The following is a 19187-nucleotide window of genomic DNA, read 5'->3' on the forward strand; positions in this document are numbered from 1 at the left end:
CAATCATGCTCTTTGGTATTTACCCAAAGGAGTTAAAAACATCTCCACACAGAAACCTACATGTGGATGTTTATAGCAGCTTTATTCACAATTGCCAAAACTTGAAGAAAAGATGTTCTTCAGTAGGTGATAAATAAACTGTGGTCCACACAGACAATAAAATATTATTCAGTGCTAAGAAGAAATTAGTTATCAAGCCATGAAAAGAAATAGAGGAAAGTTAAATGCATATTACTAAGTGAAAGAAGCCAATCTGCAAGGACTCAATACTGTAGGATTCCAAATATATGACATTCTGGAAAAGGCAAAACTGTAAAGACAGTAAAAATCCCTGTGGTTACCAGGGATTGGTGGGAGGAGGGATGATTAGATAGAGCACAGAGGATTTTTAGGGCAGTGAAACTACTCTATGATACTATAATAGTAAATATATGTCATTGTGAATTTTTCCGAATCCATAGAATATATAGCATGAAGAAAAATCCTAATGTTAACTATGGATTTGGGGTGATTATGATGTGTCTATGTAGGTTTGTCACTGTAACAAATGTGCCACTGGTTGGGGGGTGCTGAAAATGGGGAAGGCTGTGGGGGGGCAGGTAGAATTTGGGAGCTCACTGTACCTTCCCTTCAATTTTGCTGCAAACTTAAAACTAGTAAACATTTTTTTAAGTGTTTAAGACCTTTGACCCAGCATCTCATTGCTTGGAGTATGTCCAAGAGAAGAAGTCAACATGGAACTAAAATAATTATAGCACAAACATTTATTACTATGTCATTTATAAAAGAGGAAGATCAAAAACAGCTAGAATAATAATAACAGTAGTTACAACTTACATGACACTTCTAGATGATGCCTGATATTGTACTCATACTGGTAAGTGGAGATCCAATGTTGTTATGGGGTAACACATAGCTATTCCAAATGATCATTAGGAAGCCACAAGAAGACGTGTGTCATCAAGTGAGGAAGCAGAATGCAAATGAACCATGGCAGTGTTTACAACTGTATAAAATCTCTGCATGTGATCAGAGGCTGCAGGAGAAGGCACCCAGAGGAAAGCTGCTCTGCTGCAATAATGTGATTAAGGAGATTTATTTTTATGCCAAATGTCTTTGTTTCTCTTTTTAAAATGCAAATGTAATCATGACACTTTCCTGCTTAGAATTCATCAGTGGCTCCCAATCTTCCACTGCACTGGTCTCCAAATTCTTCTTTTTTTCCATCACCAGAACCATTTATCAAACAAAATACAAGTCCCTTACAAGGGCCTTGTACAAAATACGAGGGCACAATAAGTTCCTCCTGGACCAGACTGGCAGTACCACTCAGTCTCAGAGCTCCTGTAGGCAGGACAGCAGTGGAATATCTGTAGCTCTCTGCACAGGCAGCCTTTAGTGACATACATATGGTTGGACTCTCCTCTCTGAGTTTCCCCTAACATCCTCTGATGTGCCCACCGCAGTGCCAGGAGGATAAGGAAGCAAGGCCCCGGAAGTGAGTACTTGCTGCTCTCACCAGCTTACCTAACCTCACAGAGGCACAATTTTCCTCAACTGTGAATGGAAATTACCCTGGCTCTGCAGGGTTGACATAGGCTTAGATGATGCCAAGCATGGAGCAGGCCTTGCATAAATTAGGACTGAGCAAGTGGATGTACAAATGAATGAGTTTGTGTAATCTGTTGCCTCTGTACACAAACAAGAGAAGGGGAAAAGATCTGCCATTGGGAGCATCAGAGAGCATCTCAGAACAATTATGATCCCCAGGGCAATGGGAGAGGTTGAGATGGGGCAAGATCTGGGGGAGGAGCCAGAGGTGGAGGATGAGATCAGGATAAGGTAGGGGATGGGTGAGGTCAATCAGAAACTGGACAGGCACAGGGAGTCACCAATGGAGCACCTAGAGACAAGGCTGAGCCCCTGAACCATGGGATGAGTGAACCCATAAGAAGGACTGGGCTGAGTCTTACTCAGACTCCCAGCTGCCTTCAATGGACATGGCCCACAGTTTCCACCACCTGTAAGGCTACAGTTAAAGGCCTCAGGTATTACATCTCATGTCTGAATCCAGAGACTGAAAGCTAAGTCTTCGTGTGGTTTAATAATAGAGCACTCCAAATTCTGGGGAAGGGAGAAGGGAGCTTGCAAATAGCAGTTGCTATGTGCCGGGGATCATACATGCATAATAACCTTCCACCCTTACAGCAGCTTTGCAAGGGACCTATTATTTCCATTTTGCAGATGAAAAAGCTGAAGGTCAGAGAGATAATGTAGCCAGTCATGCACATCATGACTAACAAAATCAGGCAGGGTTTGGTCCCAGTTCCATCTGATTCCAAAACTGAGGCCCACTCTGCTCCATGGAACCTGCTGAGGATGGATTAATACTGCAGCTAGAAGCCACTCTATCCTGTCCACATAAGCCATATACAGGATTGGACTAGAGGGTGCAGCAAGGATGTCAACTGCTTCACTATGGCAACTGTGGCTTACAGCACTCTCTAAATGTCAGAGCTCTTCTCCTGCCAAGCACCCCCCCCACCAAATGTAGCAACACAAGGGCAAGAGAGAGCTGACTTAGACATGGTAAGGCTTCCAGCTTTGGGGCTAAGGATATAGGAAGGAGCTCCATGTGATCAGTGACAGGGCTAAAGACTTGTCAAAGGGGCAAGGAGAAGGTTATAGGAGCCAGGGCTGCTCTGGGAGACTGTCGGGCCAGGCTGGCACAGTGCCAGGAGGAGTCAGTGAATACCAGTCTCCAGGGACTGAGGTGGGCACAGGGGTGTGAGGGTGGAGGGAGGTGTTGGGAATTGAGCTACAGTTATCACCTTGTTATAGGAAAACGAAGCAACCAGACACTGAGGGATTCTGGAGTACGAGGTTTATTTACATGCACGGGCTCAGAGGAGTCAGTCTCCAAATTCTGAGCCCCAAACAAAGGATCCTTGGGGTTTATATAGCCTATGGGGTCTTCCTGTCTACGTAGCAAAACGAGATACAGAAGCGGAATGCAGTAATTAGTTCTATCTACAGGGCAGAAGCAGAGTACAAAGGCTAAATGTGAAAATTAGTTCTATCTGTGGGGGTGCTAGCCCCAGTCCTTGTGACTATCCTGCTATTTGCTTTTCCCAGACGGCCTTATCATTCTCCCAGGGCGCCTGGGGTCTGGGTGAACAAAGGTCTTCCAAAGCTTCCCACATCAACCTGACAAGCAAGATAACTTTTCGGATGGCTGCCTGTTATTCACAGTGCCATCCAGTCCAGGAGCCTGTACTTTGTTCATTCATTCACTTTACATCAATAGCCCTTGAGCAAACTCCCTGTGTTTCAGGCATTGCTTTGGTGCTGGGGAAACAGCAGAACAAAACAAACAGAACTTTCACCCTCAGGCAGGCTTCATTCTAAGGGAGAGAACAGCATTAAGGCTGACAAAGAAATATCCCATGCCAAGTGGTAAGAAATGTTATAATGACATGTGGCTCGACTACTTCGTGAGGTCCCCCCGGTGCCACGGGCACGCATGAGTGAATAAATATGGCTGAGACAAGATGAGATCTGTTTGGGGATGGAGGAGTGGGCTTTGGCCAGTTTCTCTGGGGAGAAAGAGACCAGCAGCGGCCAGTTTCTCCCAGGAGAAAAAGGCCTCGAGGGCCTTCTTCTATAGCCTTTTATTGGGTTGTAATACACAGGAATACAGGGCGACAAGGATCAAACAGTAGATAACATTACAAAGGTCTGAGGGTTTCAGTCTGAGTGAGTGTCTGTCAGGAAGTGAGCTGCAGAAACTTTGGGAGACATACTCATTTCCTCTCGGACCCTTATCATATGAATGAAAGCACTCTTAGCAGAGCAGATTTCACAGGCTTATCAACAAGTCTTTGTGGTGCCAGATTTTTCCCCAGGGCTCGCTCTGGCCAGGCAAAGAGCTGTACCTCTCCCCATCAGGTATTCAGGCTGTAGGGGATTAGAGGCAGGAAGTGCTTCTCCCAGAGAACATGGGGACTTGGGCTTTGACAAAGCTGGGGGGCGAGAGTCCATTGCTCTCTGTTGCAGCCCCCTGAGTCCTTCCATGAAGGCCTCCCAGGTGATCGAGTCTGGCTTAGGTTGCCCCCTGCTGTGAGGGGTCTTACCTGTCATTGACTTCTGACCAAGCTCTGGGGGCAGGGAGAGGAACTGAGGCAGCATTTGCTACCAGAGACAGGCTCTGTCTCCTGTGGCTGGCATTCCAAAGGTCATCTCTCGCCCTCAGCCACAAGGGGTAGAGATACAATTCCTAAAATCAGGCAGAGCAGTCTACTACAATGACAAATACAGCTGTGTGAGAGGATAAAGAGGAACTTTGAAGACCCCAGACACAGCAGCCTCTTCTGAAGATGTACTGGGAGGAAAGCAAGATGATACTAATATAGTCTGAAAAGTGTTTTTTGCAAATGGCAATTATGAAATCAATTTAGTGGTTCCTAACCAGAAAATTTGTAAATCTTTTTTAAATTATTTAATTATTTTTAAGTACAGTTTTCTGTCTTTTACTCCCATCCCAACCCCCCCGTGCTCCCCACCTTTCTCCCATTTCCACCCCCCTTAGTTGTTTTCCATGTGTCCTTTATACTAGTTCCTGCAAATGCTTCCCCTTTTTCCCCTGAAATTCCCTCTTCTCCCCTTTGGTCACTGTCCCCCTGCTCTCTGTTTCAGTGTCATTGTTTTTATTTTGCTTGCTTGTTTATTTTGTTGTTTAGCTTCCTATTAAAGGAAGCTGATATTTGTCTTTCAGTGCCTGGCATATTTCACTCAGCATTATGCTTTCCAGTTCCATTCAAGCTGTTGCAAAGGGTAGGAGCTCCTTCTTTCTTTCTGCTGCATAGAATTTCATTGTGTATATGTACCATAATTTTTGGATCCATTCATTTACTGACGGGCACCTAGGTTGCTTCCAGCTCTTGGCTATTGCAAATTGTGCTGCTATGAACATTGGGGTGCATAGGTTCTTTTGGATTGGTGTTTTAGGGTTCTTAGGATATAATCTCAGCAGTGGAATTGCTGGGTCAAAAGGCAGGTCGATTTTTATTTTTCTGAGAAAATTCCATACTGTTTTCCATAACGGTTGTACCAGTCTGCAATCCCACCAACAGTAAACTAGGGACCCCTTTTCTCAATAACCTCTCCAACATTTGTTGTTTGTTGCTTTGTTTATGATAACCATTCTGACTGTTGTAAAGTGGTATCTCATTGTGGTTTTAATTTGCAACTCTCTGATAGCTAGCAATATTGACCATCTTTTCATGTGACTCTGGATCCTTTGTATGTCCTCCTTGGAGAAGTGTCTGTTCAGGTCCTTTTCCCATTTTTTAATTGAGTTAGTTGTCTTCTGAGAGTGAGGTTGTGTAAATTCTTTGTATATTTAGGAAATTAAACCTTTGTCTGAGGTATCATTGACAAATATGTTTTCCCATACAGTTGGTTGTGTTTTTATTTTAGTACTGTTTTCTTGAGCCATGCAGAAGCTTTTTATTTTGATGAGATCCCATTTGTTTATTCTTTCCTTTATGTTCCTTGCTCTAGGGGGCATATCAGTAAAAATGTTGCTGCGTGAAATATCTGAGATTTTCTTGCCAATGTTCTCCTCTAGGACTTTAATGGTTTCACAGCTTATATTTAAGTCTTTTATCCACCTTGAATTTATTTTGGTGTATGGCATAACCAGAAAATTTTAAATTAACTAGAATACAATAGGAAATACCAATGTCAAGACATATAGAAATGGTGCATATTATTTCCTAATTTTTTGTCTCAGTTCTGTGATACATACATATGTGTGTTTTGGGTTATAACATCTATAATTTTTTCTATAATGGGTCATGGCATAGAACATTTGTAAGCCAGTGTTCTCAAATAGCCATTTTAATTTTTTAACTTGACCTCACCCTTAAACCCAGTTACTGGGACAGAAAAGACAAACTGTGACTGAGGTCACAGCCTTGCCCTCTCCAACCCACATTACATGAGAACTAAGAACAGAGAATGCTGTGAAGGTAGCAACACTTGGTGATGGCTGCAGACTCAAGGTATATTAGTTTTCTGGGGCTGCCACAACAAATACAACAGACTAAGTGGCTTAAACAACATAAACTAATTCACAGTTCTAGAGGTCAGAAATCCAAAACCAAATTCTCAACAGGATTGGTTTTTCTGAGGCCTTACCTTGACTTGCAAGCAGCCACCTTCTTGCTGTGTCTTCTCATAGTCTTTCGGCTGGACGCCTGCCTCCCTGGTGTCCCTCTGTGTGTCCTAATCCCCCCCTTCTTATAAAGACTCCAGTCAGATTAGATTAGAGCCCACCAAGACAGCCTGACTTTAATTTAATAACCACTTTAAAGACCCTTCTCCAATGAAAATCACATTATGGGGTATCGGGAGTTAGGGCTTCAACATATGAACTGTGGGGAATATAATTCAATGCATAACACAAGGCCACACCCAGATGTCTCCAGCAGACTCAGAACTTTAGCAAAATGCATCTCCTTTGTTTACCAAGGATGTAGCATTCCTCACCATGAGTGCTCACTGGTTGGTGGGACATATGTTTTTGGTAATGTACAACTGTGCCCCTCCTTTCTGGAAATGGAAACCACCCTTCTCCCTGTCAGTGCAAGCATTTTGCTTAGTGTTAGTTCTACCCCTAACCCCTAGAGTGGCAGTATCACTTAAGTGCAACCAATCAGAGCATAGCATCTCGCTTCACAGTGATTAGCTTAGAGTGGGCACATGACCTGTCAGAACCAGTGAGATAGAACAGGATTTCCATTGCATTACTGGGAGAGGGCCTCTCCCTTTGGTGCTGGGCTGCAACCTGGAGGATGGAATCTAGAGCCGCTGAAAGGAAACTTGATTGAGGATAGTACATAACTTAGAGATGAAGGACATCCAAGTCCTGCTGATGCCATTTGGGTCTGTGCACCCAGCAATCCCCAGGCAAAGACCAGGAGACTGTGGAGACCTAGGGGCCAAGGAGACAGGAGGTAGCTACAAGGTAAGCAGTGATAGGACTGGAGGCTTGTCCAAGGGGCAGGAAGGCCTGGACACTTCAGTTTTGCAAGCCAATAAATTACATGTTTTATTTAAGCCAGGTGAGCTTTCCTGTCACTGGCTATTGAGAATACTGAGTGGTCACCTGTCCTGGACAAGAAGTGTGGGGGAAATGTACACAAGGGTCCAGAGAATATGGGGAGAATTTCCTCCCATAGGTGGGGAGGCCAGGAAAGCTGTGGGGTTGGGATTGGATTGATCTTGGTGGGTGGGTGAGATCAGGATGAAAATGTAGACCCTACCGGGAAAGCATTCAAAGGCCCAAGGCCATATGTGTTAAACCTCATTTTTTCTTTCAGGCAAGGGACCCTTCTATCACTCAGCTCTCATGTCCTCTTTAGAGCATCTCTTCTCCAGGTTAAGTACCCTCAGAGGCTCTTGGTTTTTATAACATGGTAGTGGTGATTCCCTCCAAGATTAAAACTAGTGCACTGGCTGAGAAGTCACCTGGGAAGACATTGGTGAGACCTTTACCTCTACTCCTCTTCCCTCTCTGCTCCTACTGATGCAGCCAGAGACAGACTCCACATTCGGATGCCATGTCACACTGTTTAGATTTTCATTGAGGTATAAACAGACCCTCCCATACCCCTTTATTTTGAACATGGGTGGGTGACCTTCAGGAATCCAAGAGAAAGCTGCAGTGTTCTCTGTCATAGCTCACCTGGTTGTTCCTTCCTTCCTGCCTGGCACCTCTATTTTAAATCCTAATTAAGTTAAAAATATATTAGCATTATCCCTCTCTACATTGATGTATTTGCAAATTAAATAACCAGTATCCCCTACTAAGTTTTGAAGGCTGTAACATAGGACAATCAGAAACAAATTAAACCAAAAAAACTTACATATGATTGTGCCGCAGGGACAAGGGCTTGGCCAGCAAGGTTAGAGCTGCTATTTGAGAGGCAGCAGATCTGGCAGAAACAGCACTGGCCTTGGAGGCAGATAGACCTGGGCTCAAATTTAGACTTTGCCATTTTCTTGGCACATGAGTCTCAAATTGCTCTTCCAGAAAATGTGAGTATCAACCTTGCAATGTTGTTTTGATGGTTAAATAAATGAGTTAATGTAGAAAATCTCTAGCTCAATGGCAGGTACATAGTGATCTCTTAATAAAGGTGGGCTGTTAATTGATGATGATATTGATGATAATGATGATGATGGGAACCAAATAAATTAGTAAATTACTGTCTTTAGGAGGAATCTTAGACTAGAACTACATTGTAATATATAAACTTGACTTGTTCATCTTTGTATCCATCAGAGCCTCACAAAGATCACTTGATTGGATGTATGGATGCATGGATGGATGCATGGATGGATGGGTGGGTGGATGGATGGTTACCCATATCTAAGTTGTACATGCTAACAATACTTCGTAGTCTCCACATTTTCAACAGTTTCCTTTTGTCCCATAATTGCTTCTGTGCTGACCCTATCAAGAGCCCCAGCTTTCCTCCTCTACCTCCTCAGGGTAACTGCCAAACTCAGCCTGCAGGGCCAGGACTCCCAGCTGCAGCAGCATCTCATCATTGCAGTACACTTCTCCTCCAGGATGTCTTTCTGAAGCTACAGGGGAAATTGATGTCTTGTCCAGCTCTGCATTAGAAAGAAAAGAAGAAATAAATGCCACTGGAATGTTGAGAGGGTTTTCTCAGTCTGGAAAACAGGGAAAGGAGAGAAGATAGGATACACACAAATACTACCCAGAGGGCAATGCCAGTAAGACAAGTGTGGTCTTCTTTATCTACACCATGTCTCCTGCCTCTAGGTGAAAGCAACTCTGTACCATGTACTTACACCCATGGATATGTTTGTTGCTGTGGTTCAAGTGAAAAAACCTGACATTCAGTTGGGTGGTTTTTCTAGTGAGCTACAGAACAAAGAAGCAATGACTAAACTCCAAAGCCATGACCCTATCCTCCAACCTTCATGACTAGGCTGCTTGGGAAGGAGCACGTAGGTCAGGGGAGATAGAATTTTGACCTGAAGTGAAATATATTTGAAACAAAAAAGCAAATTCTCATTTTGACCAGACCTTTCTCCTAAACACTGATTTTCCCCACTTTCCTATCATATTGGAATCCAGTCAATAGAAGATCAACCACAATAATCATTATTTATATACAAGTTAAAGTTCACCGAGCACTTGCCTCTAATTATCACCTCTAATGTCAGCCTGGATGTGCCTATCCCTTAATGAACAATGCAATACGTCTGTAGAACTCACTGGAGCAGCCCACTGTGACTGACAAAGAACTTGATCCTCAGGAAGAGTATGAAGGTACTCCAGTAGGTCGTCTGTGGTTGCTTACCCCATCCTTTAAGGGCTATTTTGCACAAACTGGTTTCATCAGCCAGTAAAAAGAACTCTGCCTGAAATGGAAGTAGAGAATATTTGGAGAGAAAAGAAGTCAGGCAGGCTCCACCTCTCAGATCCATAGCCCTGAGCCCTGCCCAGAATGTGGGACAAGAGCTGTCTCATTACAGGAGAGAGCAGGAAGCAAATTCTTTGCACACCTGCTATCATTGGGGATTTTCTGGGTCTGTGAGGGTCTGCAGTAGGAGACAAAGAGGAGAGAGTCAAGGAGGAGAAAGTTGGCAGCAAAAGAGAAAACGTGATTATTCATCTTAGAGAAGACATCACTATTATCTGCTTTCCAGCTACCATCTCATGGAGATAAAAAGAAAAACAAAGGAATGAGTATTTATCCCATCCCTGCCATAGGCCAGGCCCTCTTCATCAACTGGATGGTCCCCAAGCATCCCCAGCCATGGGTATGTTATGAACTGAATGTGTCTCCCCCAAATTCATAGACTGAAGCCCTAACCTTCCATGAGATGGTATTTGGAGGTGGGGCCTTTGGAAGGTGATTAGATTTAGTTAAGGTGGTAAGAGTAGACCATCATTGTGGGATAATGTAACAAAAAGAGGAAGAAACCAGAGTTCTCTCTGCTGTGTGAAGACACAGTGAGAAGGAGACTGCCTAAGCCAGAGAGACATCCCTAAACCTGACCAGGATCAAACCCCGATCTTGGGCTTCCCAGGCTCCAGAAATATGAGAGGTAAATGTTGTTTAAGTCACCCAGTATGCGGCATTTTGTTTTCGAAGCCCGAGCTGACCAAGACAGGGCAATAAATGGAGTTACATTTGCTTTTTGACCTAAATGTTGCCAGCTTAAAAACTCTACCAATCCAAGCTCAGGACTTCAACTCCTGTTGTTTGTACTTAGCACCTCTGGGAAGGAGGTTGAATTGGCCGCAGCCACTGATGGCCCTGCCTCTACCCCTGCACTCTTTGGGGCAAACAGATCCCCTCCCCACTGCCTGGGTGCCCTGGCCACTCCCCCAGGCCTCCTGCAGATCTGCCCCAGGCCTACTCTGCCCCACAGCCTTCTCTATGCTCTGTTCTCTCAGCACAGAGATGCTCCTATAGCAGGTTTCCTGGCCACAGGAGTGTTGCCAAGTTTTGTAAGGCAAAGCCTTAAGCAGGTACCAGCCTTCCCTTCCAAAGGCATGTATATGCATGATTGGGGGAGGGAAAGAGGTGTCCAGAAAAGTTCAAGTTAACAGTCACTACACAGTGCCCAATGTCTTATTTTGACATATATATTAATTCCAAGTTAGCAAAATGTTTTCTTAATGGTTTAACTTAATGAAAATAATTAAAAATATAAAAGCAGCCCTGGCTGGTCTGGCTCAGTAGGTTGAGTGCTGGCCTGCAAACCAAAGGGTTGCCCGTTTGACTCCCAGTCTGGGGCACATGCCAGCGTTGCAGGACAGGTCCCCAGTAGGGGGCGCAAGAGGTAACCACGGATTGATATTTCTCTCCCTCTCTTTCTCCTTCCTTTCTCCTCTCTAAAAATAAATAAATAAAATCATATATATATATATATATGCAAATTTAAGTTCTAAGCAAAATTAGAACATTTTAGGGACATACAGATTTTTTAAAAAGACAAGAATGAACATAATGATCCCGATTAACGGCTTCCTAGAGTGTATGTCAACTAACTTTCACCACATTTACTACCCATATTGGGGAGGGGGCACAAGAGGCTCTTGAAAATGCAAAAGTACCAGATCTCAGTAAATAAATATGGAAATGTCATTTAAAAAAAAACTCAAAAAACCTCCTCTTCCTTGCAGCTGAATCTGAGTCCCCATACCATCTCACCCTTCCCTCAGGGTCACTTCTCCTCAGGGAATGGTAGGTCCCTGCTTCCGTTTGCCTGGCAAACCCTCCCTAGTAGGTTTATAGCCAAATCCCAGACTGGCCACTTTTGAGTGATTTACCCAGGAGGCCCCAGCTAAACAGCTAATGTCAAATGGGAGGGGTCCTAGGGCCAGCACCTGACCAGGAGGTGGCAGTAGCAGGTAAGCCCTATGGTGTACTACTCCCAGAGCAAGCTCACTGGTTTTATTTAGATTGCATATTACAGATCAATAAAAATACAATGCTTCCTAAAGATTCTTCTATTCACATTTTTCTAAAGATTGAGGAAACATCAATTGATCACATCAAAACATGTAATGCTTTTAACTTGGGAAAGAAACTTTTCACAGGTCTGCAGAGAACTATGGGGAGATAAGGCCACCCTCCTAAACCTCTGTGGCATACAGGATGATCCCACAGTAAGCTTATGAGCTTCGCTCACTGGAGGAGGAAGAGAAGAAGAACACCAAGATTATGACACCTAGCAAGGTGGGCTGGGAGAGCCAGTATTTAACCTTGAAGGCCCACATGTTCCCATCTCAGCTTCCTTCCCATTATTCCACATAGTGGATAAAGCACTTCAACTATAGCAAAAGGACATTTGGGGTTGATTGAAATAAAGAGTCACTTAATGGAAGGGCAGAGATGAAAAGAAGGCATAGAAACATTTTTCTTTGGATCTTCAGAACTCATTCTTAACTTAGGGTTAGGGTACTGATTTCCCATTAATACTGAATGATTAGATGAATATTTAAAAATTCTTATCATGATAAAATACATATAACATAAAATTTACCATCTTAACTGTAGTTAAATGTACAGTTCAGTGGTATTAAGTACATTCCCACTGTTGAACAACCATCACCACCATTCATCTCCAAGCCCTTTCATCTTTCACAATTGCAGGTCTGTGCCCATTAAACAATAAATCCCCACCCGACCTTCCCCAGCCCCTGGCAATTACCATTCCACTTTGTTTCTATGAATTTGACTACTCTAGGTACCTCACTTCTATAAGTGAGATCATACAGTATTTATCTTTTTGCAACTAGTTTACTTAGTACAATGTCCTCAGGTTTTATCTATGTTACAGCATTTGACAGAATTATCTTCCTTTTTAAGGCTGAATAATATTCTATTGTATATACATACCACATTTTGCTTATCCATTTAAACATCAATGGACACTTGGGTTGCTACCACAAGTGTCCTTTAACTACTGTGATACTGTGAATAATGCTGCTACAAACAAACATAGGTGTACAAAAATCTCTGAGAAATCTGTTTCCAATTATTTGGGTATGTATGCAAAAGTAAAATTGCTGGGTCATATGGAAAATCTATTTGTAATTTTTTGATGAACAAGCATACTATTTTCCATAGTAGCTGCACCATTTTATATTCCCACCTAGATGGAAATGGGTTTAACATTTTAACATTTTTTAAAAATTAATTTATTTTTTAAAATTGATTATGCTGTTACAGTTGTTCTATTCCCCCCTTCATTCCCCTCCACCCTGCCCCCCCAACCCCACCATTACCCCCCTTTAGTTTATGTCCATGTGTCTCAAGTCCTTTAGGTTCTATATTTCCCATGTTATTCTTGCCCCCCCCCATCTATTTTCTATCTACTGTCTATGCTACTTATTTTCTGTACCTTCTCCCCCCATCTCCTCCTCCCACTCCCCTATTGCTAACCCTCCTTGAGATCTTCATTTCTATATTTCCACTCCTGATCTAGCTGTTCTTTTAGTTTGCTTTCGTTTTAGGTGTGGTTGTTAATAACTGTGAGCTTGTTGTTCTTTCTCTGTTCATGTTTCTTTAACTTCTTTTTCTTAGATAAGTCCCTTTAACATTTCATATAATAAGGGCTTGGTGATGATGAACTCTTTGAATTTGGTCTTATCTGAGAAGCACCTTATCTGTCCTTCCATTCTAAATGAAAGTTTTGCTGGATAGAGCAATCTTGGTTGTAGGTCTTTAGATTTCATGATTTGGAATATTTCTTTCCAGCCCCTTCTTGCCTGTAAGGTCTCTTTTGAGAAATCTGCTGACAGTCTGATGGGGACTCCTTTGTAGGTGATTGTCCCCTTAGCTCTTGCTGCTTCTAGGATTCTCTCCTTCATTTTAATTTTGGCTAATGTAATTATGATATGCCTTGGTGTGTTTCTTCTTGAGTCCAACTTTTTTGGTACTCTCTGGGCTTCTTGGATTTCTTGGAAGTCTATTTCCTTTGCCAGATTGGGGAAATTTTCTTTTTATTATTTGTTCAAATAGTTTTTCCACTGGTGGTTGTGTCTTTCCCCCTTCTGGTACCCCTATAATTCGGATATTGGAGCGTTTAAAGATGTCCTGGAGGTTCCTAAGACTCTCCTCATTTCTTTGAATTCTTGCTCCTTGACTCTTTTCTGTTTGGCCATTATTTGGTTTCTTCTGGTCCACTCCATTGATTTGAGTCCCAGTTTCCTTTTCATATCTATGGGTTTCCTGTGGAATTCCATTCATTTCCCTTAATTTAGCCTTCATATGTTTCTCTAATTTGTGGCTATAATCAACCAGATCTGTGAGGAAGCTAATGACCAGTGTTTTAAACTGTGCGTCTGAGAGTTTTGCTATTTCTTCGTCGCTTAGATTTATCTCTGGGGCTTTGAGGTCTCCCTGCGACATATTTGGTCTGTTCTGGCCCTTTAAATGTGAGAAACTGCGCCTTGGACTCCCAGGTCGCTGGGTTGTGACCCTGTATGTGGGGGCGTGGTGAGAGCGGGGAAATGGCGGCGCCCTCTATCGCCGCTCAGGCCGGTCCAACCGCCCACTCCCTCGCTCGCGCGCAATTAGGCAACCGCAGTCAACTCGCTACACCGCCTCCCCACTGTCTCCTCTGCAGTCGCTCACCCGGTGGGTTGCTCGGTTGCTCACTAGGTCCAATCCTGGGTTTGGAACCCGTGCGTCTGGATTCGCGCATCTGGATTCCGCACCCGGGTCCGACCGAGCCCTCCCTTGCAGCTCCTCACCAGACGCCCGTTTCGCCCCTTACCGGTCGGGCCGAAGAATTTGTTGTTAGCGGACTTCTGAAAAGTTCAGTTTTCCGTGTTCTGGTTGTGTTTTCTGATGCTAATATTTAGTTGTCCCTAAACTTGGTTGTGTGAGGAGGCACGGCACGGCACATCCACCTAAACCTCCATCTTGGCGGAAGTCCTTCCATTTTAACATTTTTAACATTTGCTTATCAGTACATTGATATCAGCCAACCAGACCCGGCAAATCACAGAAATGCACAAGATCTTAGAGGTATGATTTCATTAATGTTACACTTCACACGCCTTGTTCTTAGGACTAAGGCAGTCTCTGGGCCTCCAGAAGGAGGATTCAGAGTGTTTAAAAGACACATTTTCTCATTATTTTTCTTTCTGTGCTTTTTACTGTCTGAGGGAAATCTTTTTTCCTTCTTTAAACAATCAATTTAAATTCTTTCTGAGTAGAATCCTTATGATGTAACAAGATTAGAGATCTTATTCTATTTACCAGAGGTTTAGCAAAATACTTTGAAAATGAACTGTTCCTTTTAAAACAAAAACAAAATTCAGGCAAACCATTATTTGTAGTAGACCACTCTGCCTGATTTTAGGAATTGTATCTCTACCCCCTGTGGCTGAGGGCAAGAGACAACCTTTGGAATGCCAGCCACAGGAGACAGAGCCTGTCTCTGGTAGCAAATGCTGCCTCAGTTCCTCTCCCTACCCCCAGAGCTTGGTCAGAAGTCAATGACAGGTAAGACCCCTCACAGCAGGGGGCAACCTAAGCCAGACTCGATCACCTGGGAGGCCTTCATGGAAGGACTCAGGGGGCTGCAACAGAGAGCAATGGACTCTCGCCCCCCAGCTTTGTCAAAGCCCGAGTCTCCATGTTCTCTGGGAGAAGCACTTCCTGCCTCTAATCCCCTAAAGCCTGAATACCTGATGGGGAGAGGTACAGCTCTTTGCCTGGCCAGAGCGAGCCCTGGGGAAAAATCTGGCACCACAAAGACTTGTTGATAAGCCTGTGAAATCTGCTCTGCTAAGAGTGCTTTCATTCATATGATAAGGGTCCGAGAGGAAATGAGTATGTCTCCCAAAGTTTCTGCAGCTCACTTCCTGACAGACACTCACTCAGACTGAAACCCTCAGACCTTTGTAATGTTATCTACTGTTTGATCCTTGTCGCCCTGTATTCCTGTGTATTACAACCCAATAAAAGGCTATAGAAGAAGGCCCTCGAGGCCTTTTTCTCCTCGGAGAAACTGGCCGCTGCTGGTCTCTTTCTCCCCAGAGAAACTGGCCACAGCCCACTCCTCCATCCCCAAACAGATCTCATCTTGTCTCAGCCACATTTATTCACTCATGCGTGCCCGTGGCACCGGGGGGACCTCTCGAAGTAGTCGCTGCCACATCTGGCGCTTAGAACAGGGACTGGACTCGGACCCCCATAATTATTTTCTAATTAAATCCTCTAAAAGACGGAATGAGACATTAACCTTAGAATCTTATCCCACACCACCTAGTGTTGTATCAACTTCTGCCCAACTTTTTCCTAAATAACTATGTCTAAAGATCCCTTATCAGGGAGATATTTAGCAGCCCCATACCTGCTGAACTAGCTTAAAACATTGCTCTTAGTCCTTAGAGAGCTTGTTCCCCATGGTTGAGGATTCTTAGAAACCTTTCAAGAAATTCCTTAACAAATAAATGAACTTTTTTTGAAATTCCTCCCACCACAAGCACAGCAATTACCAAACCAGTTTCAGTTTTACTTTCACTCCACCTGCACCTTTAAATCCTACTTCTTATTTGTGAAAAGAAAGTAGTGGGTCAGAAATGTGCTGTTGGTGTAAGACAGTCAGGGAGGAGCTGGACTTTCCTCATACCCCAACCCTGCTTATGGGTTTCAGGATCTCCCCCAAGTGTTTAAGACTAAGAGAGGAGGCTGGAAGCACTAGATGACCAACCTTCAAGTGTCACTTCCCCAGACAAGCCAGAAGTTAGATTAGGTGGTGTTGGAGGTCCCTATAAGGCCCCTTCACATTTTGGGGATTTATCCCAGACACCCTCAAGAGGTTCTGACTCCCGTGAAAACATTCAAGTTCTTGAGCTAAGGATAGGAAGTGCCTTTTGTCTTTGGAGCTCAGCAAATGCCAAAATCTCTCATACAAAAACTAGGACTAACACTAAATCTTCCGGAAAGCATTCTGCAGAGTCTGGTCCAAACCAAAACACTCATTCACTATCCGCTTTTCCTTATGCAGGCAGCCAGAAAGAAAAATCAAAAGGACTACAAGAGGAGCTTGAAAGAAACAATTTGCAGATATGCTTGTAGATAGCCCTGTAACTAGTTGCTATTCTTAAAGCTGATAAAGGGAAAGTCTTTGCTTTTTCTCCCAAGCCTAGACCTAGTGGGCAGGCACATGCTTAGGAGAGACAGTAAGGCTCCTGCTTACTAAAGAAGGTACAGTTGCAAAGCTGTCGCAAGAGAGGGAGACCTGGGAAGAAAATCCTTTTCCTCTGAAATCCAACACACCCTATGACATTCCTGAAAAGCACTTGAGGTCGTTGGCCCTTACCTGAGCTGATTCGCACCAACTCCCACCAAGCTGGTGTGTTGTCTACAATGATGGCTCATAGCCTCTGGGTTAAAGCAGGTGCCAAATCCTTAGGTCCCTGTTCCAGGAGCCAGCTGATGTGTGCACTGGACTGCAGTGCCCCTGGTGTCATGGATGAGATATGAGACAAATTAACAAGGACTACCAGTCCTGTGAAGAAAAAGGGACCACATGGCTACTCCCTCATGGGGGAGCACTCCAACACTTGCCCTGACAGGGTTTTATTGGGTTTCAGTTTGAACAGGAATACAGGTAAAGTTCATTAATCATTGTCAGGCAGTAAGGATCAAACAGTAGATAGCATAAAAAGAACTCTGAAGGCCTATTCTGAGTCAGGGTCTGTTAGCTAAAGGGCTACAAAACTTTGGGAAACAAACTCATTTTCTGCTGGGACCTTTATCATTTAACTAAGAGCATTCTTAGCAAAGCAGGCTTCGCTGAATTTTATATATCCTTTCTCAGGCCTCCTCACACAGGGAGCCCGCCCTTTCCAGCCCAGGGCTGCACCACCCTCTGTCATTGTTTCAGGCTTAAGTCAAGCAGAGGAGGAAGATAGCCGAGGAATTTTTGGAGACTTCTCACAGACTCAGGGGAGTCAGGCTTCACCAAAGTGAAGGGGGTGAGGGTCCATCACCCCTTTCTCCATAGCCCCCCAAGTCCTTCCCTGGGGCCTCCACGTGATCATGCCTGTCTTAGGTTGTTCCCCTCTTGGGGAATCTTACTCGTTATTGGCTAATGGATCAAGGGTTGGGGGCCAGTTATGAAAAAAGAAGCGGAAGTGGCCCTCCTGTCAGGGAGATAAGCTTTGTCTCCTTAGCGGCTTATGGTCCAAAGGTCATTCACTCAGCCTTAGCCATGGGGGGATTACAGCTCCTGAAACTAGGCAGGGTGGTTCTCAACACATTACAATCCTCTGCACTTACTTGACACTTTGAACATGAACACTTGAGGCCTTCACCACGCTAAGTAATTTCTAAATGTGCAGGGTGATATGCCCCAGCCCAGTTATTTTAGAAGGAATATTGCTCAAGTACCTAGACACTTGGGTTACCTGAGGCACCAGGACAGCTGTGGGCTACACAAGAGACACTTACCTTCCATGTAAGCCAAGCCAAAGTGGGTCAGCTCCCCAAAGTTGGCAAAGGATATAAAAGCATTGTAGATGGCCCCTGCTGTGGATGTGATGTCACATTTCACCTCCAGACACTGCCCACTCAGCAGCACCACACAGAGGTCCCTGAGAGTCAAAAAGGATTTCCCTTTTTTGGCCTGAAAATAGTAACAGTATCGATTGTAACAGTAACTACAAGACATGGAATCTTCACCATGGCCTAGGTGCTATGCTAAACACTTTATATGCATTGTCTCATTTAACTGACATACGACTCTTAAGAATGTTTATGATACTATTTAGCAGATGAGAAATGAGGCTCAGAGATGGTAAGGGACTTACTCATGGCAGCATAGTTAGTAACAGGCATAGCCAGCTGTAAATCACACTCTCTGCCGGGCTCCACAGGAGCCAGGAAGGATGAGGAGGCAGGTCTCACTGGTCCCTCTACCTTGCTGAAAGCCCAGCTGCCCCTCAGACTCTGCTTCCAAAAGGACTGCTCGGGGCTTTTATCAATAAATCAGACACCCCTGGTGGTGTCATTCAACCCTATAGTGCCCCCCAGGTTCTCCAGAACACAGCAAAGTGAATTTGGGCTGGCACAGATCCAATGAAGAGAGGACTGGAGCAAAGGGATTTCTTCACATTAAGAAATGGGTCAGCAGAGCCCCATCCAAAAATGCATAGCAGTCAGCCTTCTGCCTTTCCACGCACTCAGATTAATTCCACATTCATCCACCAGCACAACTTCACCCTGACCACCATGGCCTCTGAACACCCACATTCCATTGCCCCTGACCCAGTCAGCCTGTGTCTCTGCACACAACACCCACTGCATAGAATGCTCTTCTCTCTCTGTCCCCACATGGAAAGTTCCTAGGAGCCTTCCAGGTCAGGCTCAGGACTCTTGGCTATAATCTGGAGAGTAAGTCACTCACTCCCTTCTCTGCTACAAAGGCCCGTGTGGGCCACGGCACAGGCTTCCCCAGGGAAATTCTCCTTAGAGGACAGCCGTGGATAAACAAAGACATGTGTAGTTTTAGTGCCTTGAGACCACACCACACCCCAATCCTCTGGATACTGCAGGGGGCAATGCAGATCTGAGGACCCTGTGGGAAAAGATTTCTGCAAGATCCTGGGA

The 19187-nt window shown here is 44.2% G+C and overlaps 1 protein-coding gene across 1 annotated transcript in view; it reads right to left on the reverse strand.

The window, feature by feature from the left end:
* The window catches only part of FRMPD2 (FERM and PDZ domain containing 2), a 109087-nt gene that overhangs the window by 55873 nt on the left and 34027 nt on the right, over window positions 1–19187 (reverse strand). Inside the window, 4 exon segments of the mRNA XM_053663863.1 lie at window positions 8552–8628; window positions 8631–8685; window positions 9313–9458; window positions 18024–18204. Of these exon segments, the coding sequence (XP_053519838.1) occupies window positions 8552–8628; window positions 8631–8685; window positions 9313–9458; window positions 18024–18204 (459 nt within the window).

This window comes from Artibeus jamaicensis, unplaced genomic scaffold, assembly GCF_021234435.1.
Source record: "Artibeus jamaicensis isolate MK-2021 breed Jamaican fruit bat unplaced genomic scaffold, CSHL_Jam_final contig_332, whole genome shotgun sequence".
Classification (NCBI taxonomy): Eukaryota; Metazoa; Chordata; class Mammalia; order Chiroptera; family Phyllostomidae; genus Artibeus; species Artibeus jamaicensis.